Below are 8,755 nucleotides of genomic sequence, written 5' to 3' on the forward strand. Positions count from 1 at the left end.
CAGTAAAAGATAACCAATTAGTAGGGAGAATCATTAAAGAGGGGAATTTTAAATCTTGAAACATCTCTCTTGATTATTTATTGTTTAGGGTATTGAAATGGGATTGAAAATTTTGTGATATTCAAGAAAACTCTACAAAAATGGTAGTCCAAAATGTGTAACAATTATTCAGGATCTCAAAATTTTGAGACTCAATATTTGCGGCTCTTCAAAGCTGTAGCTCAATTTTTGGGGGTCAGCAAAAAAGTTGCTGACATAGACCCCGTATAGAAAAGTAGTGAGTACCCCCCACCTGGGACAATAGTCCGTAGTTTTTTGGCACCCTAGGGGCACTTCATTCTCTCAATTTCCACAAAAACAATTGGATTTCCATCAAGGTGTACAAGATTGATTTAACCCTTATTGGGGCCCACCACCAGGCCCTGACTGTGTATTTTTTACTGAAGATTAGAAACAGCTTTGAGAAGTTTGTGATGACTTCCTTGACAAAGTATCTAAAGCAACCAAAGTTTTACTTAAGTCCCAAAACAAAAAGTCCCCATTGGCTAAATCAATGATTTGCTGTAATAATAAAGGCTTACTGGCAACCACAATACATTTGATTCTCACAGCAGTGGAAGTCTTCAAATGATCCTATCATCAAATAAGGTGTGCATTTCTTTCTAGTACCTTACAACTTTTATCAGTAGCTACATGCAATATATCTGCTTCGTTACATCTAGTAAAAATGCCATCAATCACTTGCACCACCATAAACTACATAGAACCCTTAGTTTCTGAAAAACAATCTTTGTTGTCCCTATTGTGCCCCATCCATCCTGTGTCACTGGAAAGTAATCACACAGATACTTAAAATTGCATTCCTAATGGACACAGCCTTACCATTTGCCAACCTTTTAAGTTTGTTTTTGAACATGCAAAGGTTCTATGTTTTGATCTCTCACCACATATACTGGATATCTTTTGAGGTTAAAAAGTTTTTTTATGGAAACAGTTTTTGCTAAAAACGTACAAAGAAACTTTTTAATCATATTTCATGGACATGGGGATCTTCTTCAATACATAGAGACTTTCCCTTGGAACACAAGACTTACTATCTATGGTGAGCTGAGATTCATGCAAAATCTGATTGTCACTTTGAGATTACACAAATAAAACAGACAACTTCATATCATTTAATCATTTGATATCAAATTTATTGAGCTGCTTGTTCTCCTGATGGCATGGACCTGATGATGTCAGAGTCTCCTGGGTCAGTTATGCTCAACACTGAAACCCTGAAATATTTTCCACAAGCTGTTCCAAGTTCAATGTTGTTACCAGTGTAATGATGAACTCCAGTTTTAGCCAACATGGCATAGTATTCTATTTCACTTTTCCTGTTCAATGAAAAAAACACTGTTACCAAAAGTGGTTGAAATAATCAATGTTATGTAAGACAGAAACAAAATTTAAGAATCTCATGTCAAAGAAATAAAATCACTTGAGGGGGAGCTAAAGCAACTATTGGACGAATAACATGCTTAATAAGAGCTCTGGTTATATGTGTATTTTTTAATCTATAGAAGCTGTTTGTGAATCACGGGGAAATAGAGAAACAATTATTCTCTCTTTCACGAAAAACTCACACTTTAATTTCTGGCAGTGTTTCACAGGGGATGATACTAACAACCACCACCTGCAAATTTCTGCCATAGCAGGTTACTTTCCAATGAAGAAACTAAATCAAAATATGATTTCTACACACCTCAGTTGTGGGGTGTTTGATGCAATGATAACAAGTTTAGCTTTTCCTTGTCTCAATGTTTTCAGAGTTGACCTGTATCCCAAGGTGTACTTGCCACTCTTCATGACAAGGGCAAGCCTTGTGTTGATGCTCTCCATAGCCTTCTTTTGTTTCTTTGAAGCAACCATGATGACAGTTTAACCTTGCCTCCAGCAAATAGATTAATCTGTTAAAAAAATGACAAATTCATTAAATTTGTATATGTGACTTGAATATATATGGGTTGTCTATTCTAACATAGAAGGGCTCAATGCACAGAGGTACAGAGAGACTGAAACATTGGATGCTTTTTTCAATTAAAGGGGCATATTTTTGTTTCTCTGAGGTTTATGCTTTTGCATAAATCTGACAGAACAAGGAGATATGACTGTGTTACCTTGATTTCTATTGTTTGTTAGTTACAACTTGTTTTTGTGTCTGAATTTTGGAGATTAACTCGAATCATTTGCTTGGATTACACTGTTTTGAAACGTTGTATGAGGTGTTTAATATATACTTTAAGATAAATATATACAAATAGTTTTACAGCAAAAATGTAACATTGCACCTTTGTATGTTTTTGCAATTAAAATGCAACAAAAAACATTGTGAACCTGAATTCTGAACTCTTAAAGAAGCCTATAGTTAAAAATACAATAAGTTTTTCTAGAATCTTATACTAAAACTACATTCTTGTTGGGACAAGTGTTTAGAAACCATGGCATGCAGAGCAAAAGTAGTTTATGGTTGGTAAGGTGGAAAAGAGGGCTTAGCACCCCATTTAAAATTTCAGAGTACATTTACGACAAAAAAAGTGAATGCTGCAAAACCTCTAAACTTGTAGCGGTTTTTGGTTTATATGTAAATACAAATCGAAACTATACTGAAAACGGTATATAAAAGCTGTTCATTTCTTAATTGCTGTTCTCTTTGCAATAAATATAGCTCGCAAGTACCCTGCCCTTTTTAAATTGAGCATTTTGTTTGTGAGAAATAGCTCAATCCCGTAAAAACATACAGATCGAAATATAAATTGGATCTGTTGTACGCGGGCCTAGGTGCAATAAAGATGGCCTAAGTTACTTAGTGGCTCGAAAGTATACTGATAAATAAAAATCAGTCGACAGACGAGTCCAGAGATATCATCCATTTACATATTTAAGATTGTAAGCGATCCTTTCATCAGACAGTTTTATAACACGAGCAATAAGTTACGGGATTTTGCTTCATACCAATTTGCTCTCTCAGGCAACCCTCGTGTGATTGAAAGAACGATTGAGGCATGGGCTGACGACTTTGTCAGGAGGACTGGAATCTAACTTTGGATTCCCCCGCAGAAAACCGCAGATAAGTTTTCGCGCAAAATTTGGAATCATGGCGGTGAAAATGTTTTGAATGATTTCTGCCTAGGAAGAATAGAAATGACGCAGTCGATTATCGTGCAAGGTAGGTTCTTCTTTTTGCTTATTTGAGGTCCTATGACGAATAGGTAATAACTAGCTAATAATATCATATCAATTTTAAAACAACTACAGACGACGGGAAACCAGTTCCTTTGTTGCTATATTATATGCTATCAATAGACCTTTCTCTCACAGAACTGCTAAGATTTATATGAAACATCCCCGGCTGATACTTTGTACCTTGAATGCTTGCAAATTTAGGGATTTATGATACTTTTGTACTTGATAATAATGCAGGAGAACTCTTAATATTAAAGAATCGTTGTTATTCAACTTTGAACGAGTCAGAAAATAATTTCTTTCCTTTTTTCCTTTCAGTTGGCCAATGTGGAAACCAGGTAACACAAACTGTTTTCAAACAAAAATTGTTATTTAAACATTTCTCCTAATCTTCAAATTCTACTCCAAGAATATTTAGAATTTAGAGGGTTGTTCAGACACTTGTATTTATATGCTTTTTATTCTAAACTGACAAAAATTATGCATCCTTGATAATATCAACTTTCCAGTTATAAAGTAGAAACAATAATCCAATTGAATCTAATTGCAAATATATACAGATTCAGATACCTTTTTGTAAAAGAAGCGTAACTGCAGGCCAAAGATATTTAGGCCTAGGTGCATGAAACAAACAACAGTAAAGCATGAAGTATGCACGCTTGTACTCACAGACTTTGTGAAAACATTTAAAAGCCTTTTTTTGTTTTTTTTGTTCTTTTTATTTCAGTCTGAGCAGTCCTGATCTGTGACTAACATTGTTATTGATGCTTCTGTAATTCTTGAAAGTCAGGCTTGATAGAGGATACAGTAGACTCCATAATATCTATTGATACAAAATGTTAGTTGAAAAGCTTTGAACATAAGCAGAATGTGACTGTAAACAGAGCTAAATTGAATAGCTTTGGCTATTTGGGTATAAATTTTATGTGGCTGTAAACAGTAGTGTGTTTTATACACTGTGATATAAAGGCAAATAACTTGTAAAATGTACTTGTAAAATAGGTTTTGGTTTACAAGTTTGTCTCAGGAGAAGAATACTTTTTTATATTTTTACATAAACCCTATTCTTTGTTTTTTTTGCTTTTTATGTATATTGAATTTGCATCTTTACAAATTTTTCATGTCATAGTATTCAGCACCAAAAACACTTTTTAGATTGGATGCAGATTCTGGGATCTAGCTTTGAGGGAACATGCTCATACAAATAAGGTAAAGTCTTACTTGTATATCTTTAAAGAATAAAACAACATTGATCGTTATTTTGCTACAATGAAAGTTCATTTGTCTAATCCAGCTGGGGGTCTGCAAGTAGTTTTAGCTGCTATTAGCCCAAACCTGTCACCATCATTCTAAGAAGAACTAGTTTTGGCTTTATCAGATTTCCACAAATACCAAGCTAAATTTTATTGGGGATAAAACCAATTTAATTAATGTTAAAGTTGAAACGTTCACATTGGGTCCCCTACAGTTAGAAAATTTTTCCAATCTTTCCAATTTTGGCATAAAAACATAAACTTTTTTTCTGTGAGGAATTATTATTATTCGTGTTAGGAATTATTCATCTGCCAACTAACTTTTAAAGGCTGTGCAATGTGCTGCATGCCTAGCATCCCCTGATTGATGGATTCAGACACAAAATTGAATAGATTGTCACATTGAGGATGATTTTTTTCTATTATTTTAGCTTACAATTCATGTATTTCCTCTAGACAGGTATATATGATGAGGCCATCAGTAGTTTCTTCAGAAATGTTGATACAAGGTTTGTTGCTTTTGATTTAATTAGTTTTAATATAACAGTAATCTGTTAAGTCTGAAGTGTCACTTCGCATTTCTGTGATAAACAATATTTTAAGTTTAGTAAATTGAATGATAAGGCAGTTTATCAAGTCTTCCCAATCCATTTTCTGTCAGATATTGAATGTCTATTTTTTAACCGGATGCTACTTAGACTAAAGATTTCAATTTTTTTCTTCTTTATAAGGGGTGGTGACATAAAAGAGCTTCAAGTTGGAGATGGCAAAGGGAAGATCAGAAGCCTCAAAGCTAGAGTAAGGCTTTTTCATTGATTAAAACTATATTATTTTTTGTGCTGATTTTCAAAATCTGAAAGTTCCTGGATATGCCAAGTGTAATACTCCACCTGTTGTAGCTACAATATAGAGATTTTTTGCCATATTGCAAAGTGAATTACGTTTTTTGTATTCACTCATAAATGGATTAAAGGATTCCTTTCAAGCTCCTTTAAAAAAAACTGTTGCAAGTGTTGCAAAATTCAGCCACTTAACTGAAATTTCTTTAAACCAGTGATTTTTTTGTGAAGGTGTCCAGGCAGGGGCGTCATGACTGGGGGGCAGGAAAAATCGGGAAAATCATTTTTGTGATTTTTGGAAAAATCAAACTTGAGTTGTAGGTAATTCTTAAACATTTAGCAACATAAATTACTTGGACTAAAGTACTTATCATGATTTCAAGAGGCAATTCACTTTTGCAAAGAAAATACTTGATGTCAGGATTTACCGATTCCTGCCATAAAATGAATTGGTGCTTAGATTTTGTCAGTTAAAATCTGAACCTTCAAGAGATTCATTTTATTATGGAAATTGGTTAAAATTGGTCATAGATTATATCTTTATTTGATATTGAAGACCCAAACAGTGCCAATTTTGTGCCAAATATGTTGAGTAAGATGTAACAAGGAAGAAATCGACCAAAACCATTGCTTTCCCCCAGTGGATATTTAATTTAAGGATAAGATTTTATCATTGAAATTTGTTTCAAAGATTGTAATTTCCTGCAAATTTGAAGCATTAGATTATGAAAAATTGTTCTCTTTGGCAGCAACCAGCAACCTTGTCCTCCCTTGTCAAAAAAACCCTTGTTCTAATCTACGGATGTTAGGGACGCTCACTGTAAGTACAAAGAAACAGAGACAAGATAAAAGTACATTTTGATTATTTTTCCAGCTAAGGCAAAAGTTAAGAGTTTTTCTGCCCTACTCCCTGCTGCCAAATTACATGAAGAATTATATAAATCAAAGACATTTTTTCGGAAAATTTTTCTTTCTGGCCCCCTCTAAAATTCATTCGCTACGAAGCCCCTGTGTCCAGGTCAACGTAATTGCTTCTGGAGCAAGTCATGTCCTCCTATTAGGGCATCACTAACTTAGGAAGTTACGAATTTTGGACAAAGTCATGCTTGTTCATCTCTGCCAAATTTTGTGCCAAGAGTACAGGAATAAACTGAAATTGACCAGCATCTTCAGTTGAAATGGAAGTAATAACACTTCAAAAATGATTTTATTAAAGCATATCAAAGGTTACTGTTTGTTGCACTGGCAAGGTCTGTAAGCTATGTTTAGAAATCGGTTACATTTTTTAACAGAACATGTGATGGGTTTCTTATTAAATGAACAGGTCGATTAAATTTCTAATTTCATCCAATATTTGCGATTCTATCTCACTGTTTTAAGAAGATAATTTTTTTAGGAATATGATCAACGAATAGTTTCAAAGCTTTTTTCATGGAGTTAATCAATCTTTTACTTTCATTTCAATGCTTTTTCATTGCTTTTTCTAAAAGCATATGCATTTAGAATCTCTTGGTATTGGATCATAACAATTAAGCTGTGGCTGAAAAGAAATTTGGCATCTTCGAATTTCTGTATAAACCTTTCCCAAGCTGTTTGCATTTTAGCACGTCTAGGGTCAATCTAATGCTTACATTCCTTTACAAAAACTATTAGATAAATGTTGCCACTCCATTTCGATTTGGCTAATTGTCAACTGGTCTCTTGCTGAATGTTATTTAAGGTATATCATATGTTTGCATAATGGATGATCACATCTTCCTTTCATTTTCAGGCAGTTCTCATCGACATGGAAGACAGTGTTGTCAATGAAATATTACAAGGATCGTTACGAGATGTTTTTGACAACCGACAGTTCATTACAGACGTGTATGGATCCGGAAACAATTGGTATTTGCAGTTATTTGTGTTTCATATTGAATTGTAAATTTACATTTTAATAAACAGGTATCTACTTTTTTTCGGTATTCAAAAGATTCTAGGAAATATATAGTCTATTCTGTTTAAAAATATATTAGATTTCTTTGAATAACAAAGAAGCAGATCCAGTATGATTTTTCTCACTCTTTTTCCTTTTTTTAGGGCTGTGGGGCATTTCGAGTATGGTCACAGATACAGAGACGAAATTGCCAATCTCATTAGACGTGCTGCTGAAACTTGCGATTGTCTACAATGTTTCTTTTGCATTCACTCGATGGGTGGTGGTACGTATCATATATATATATAGAATTGAAAATTTCAAACTATCAAATCTTAGGGAATCAAAACATTATCAAAAGAGTCTTTCTTTTACATTCACTCGTTGGGTGGTGGTACGTATTATTTATATATATATAGAATTGAAAATTTCAAACTATCAAATCTTAGGAAATCAAAACATTATCAAAAAAGTCTTTCCTAGCTTATTCTGTTCCTGTTCACGGTGTAACAGCAACCCCGAACAAGCCTGGTTTTGGAACACCAACCGTAGCCCTCTTCCTTCAGCTTAAGGCTAATTTCTGATTTACACTTTTCAATGACACAGGTACAATTTCAAAGCTGGTTGCGGGGATGAATGAGCAACATCTGTTTCAAACTTAACATAGATTCAGAAGTTTTACAATTTGCATTTTGTCTCTCTCAAAAGTTTTGTTTGAGATTTTTAGTATGCACGCCTGTTTCCTGAATCAGACATATTCCAGAGATAATTTGTTTTACTACTGAATTTAACTACATATTATCAAACATGAGACAATAAGTGCATGACCTCACAATGCTGCTTTCACTTTGTTCTGAATTGAATGGTTCTGATATTATTGGGAAAATGATCTGTTATATGGTTATAGACCAAAGTTAGGAAAATTGGCGATGGCATTATTGGCAACCGTGAGAAAAGTCACTGGAAACAGAATTATTTCAATTGCAACACCCAGACGATACCTTTTTACTGTTTCCTTAAAAGCTTTCAAGGTAGTCCATCTTTGTCCGGTGGAGAAATGAAAACAAGAACTCTTTTGTTGGCATATCAAGGACTTGGAATTCGTGTGCTGTGAAATTTCCTCTGTTATCTGGCATGTACCTGAGTAGTAAAAATGCTTTTGGTTGCAATACCTGTCGAGAGCTCCTTTGGATAAAAAATAAAAAAGGACATTGACTTAGAGTGAAATATTGATATGCGTTGTGTCAGATTGAGAATGAAATTTTTGCAGGCAATTGTTAATTCTTTGTCAATCAGCCAACCTTTATTTTGCCGTTTAAGGAACTGGGTCTGGTCTTGGTACTTATGTGCTACGCCTTTTGGAGGACGAATTCCCAGATGTGTACCGATTTAGTACTGTAGTTTATCCTTCTGAAGATGATGACGTCATAACGTCACCTTACAACAGCGTTCTGGCTATGCGACAGCTCACAGATGGTGCAGACTGTGTCATACCGATAGAGAATCAGGTACCCCTTATA

The 8,755-nt window shown here is 34.3% G+C and overlaps 2 protein-coding genes across 3 annotated transcripts in view; one reads left to right on the forward strand and one right to left on the reverse strand.

Moving 5' to 3' along the window:
* Positions 1-1,169: 1,169 nt before the first annotated feature.
* On the reverse strand, positions 1,170-3,086 carry LOC135689624 (large ribosomal subunit protein eL30). The gene is made up of 3 exons (XM_065206919.2): positions 2,998-3,086; positions 1,748-1,952; positions 1,170-1,379 (listed from the first exon to the last, which is right to left on the reverse strand). The coding sequence occupies exons 2-3, from the start codon at positions 1,912-1,914 to the stop codon at positions 1,196-1,198; spliced, it is 351 nt and encodes a 116-aa protein (XP_065062991.1). The 5' UTR covers positions 1,915-1,952; positions 2,998-3,086; the 3' UTR covers positions 1,170-1,195.
* Positions 1,951-8,755, forward strand: part of LOC135689615 (tubulin epsilon chain) — a 30,475-nt gene continuing 23,670 nt past the window's right edge. For both annotated transcript variants that reach the window (XR_016145319.1, XM_089116201.1), the window contains exons 1-8: positions 1,951-3,211; positions 3,547-3,566; positions 4,384-4,437; positions 4,938-4,990; positions 5,213-5,279; positions 7,092-7,207; positions 7,400-7,521; positions 8,556-8,743. Coding sequence is in view for 1 of the 2 variants with exons in the window: in XM_089116201.1 (XP_088972327.1) it covers positions 3,187-3,211; positions 3,547-3,566; positions 4,384-4,437; positions 4,938-4,990; positions 5,213-5,279; positions 7,092-7,207; positions 7,400-7,521; positions 8,556-8,743 (645 nt within the window). In the remaining variant the exon portion in view is untranslated. The remainder of the gene's footprint in view (positions 3,212-3,546; positions 3,567-4,383; positions 4,438-4,937; positions 4,991-5,212; positions 5,280-7,091; positions 7,208-7,399; positions 7,522-8,555; positions 8,744-8,755) is intronic.

This window comes from Rhopilema esculentum, chromosome 5 (assembly GCF_057945365.1).
Source record: "Rhopilema esculentum isolate cy_ngs chromosome 5, ASM5794536v1, whole genome shotgun sequence".
NCBI classification, from domain to species: domain Eukaryota; kingdom Metazoa; phylum Cnidaria; class Scyphozoa; order Rhizostomeae; family Rhizostomatidae; genus Rhopilema; species Rhopilema esculentum.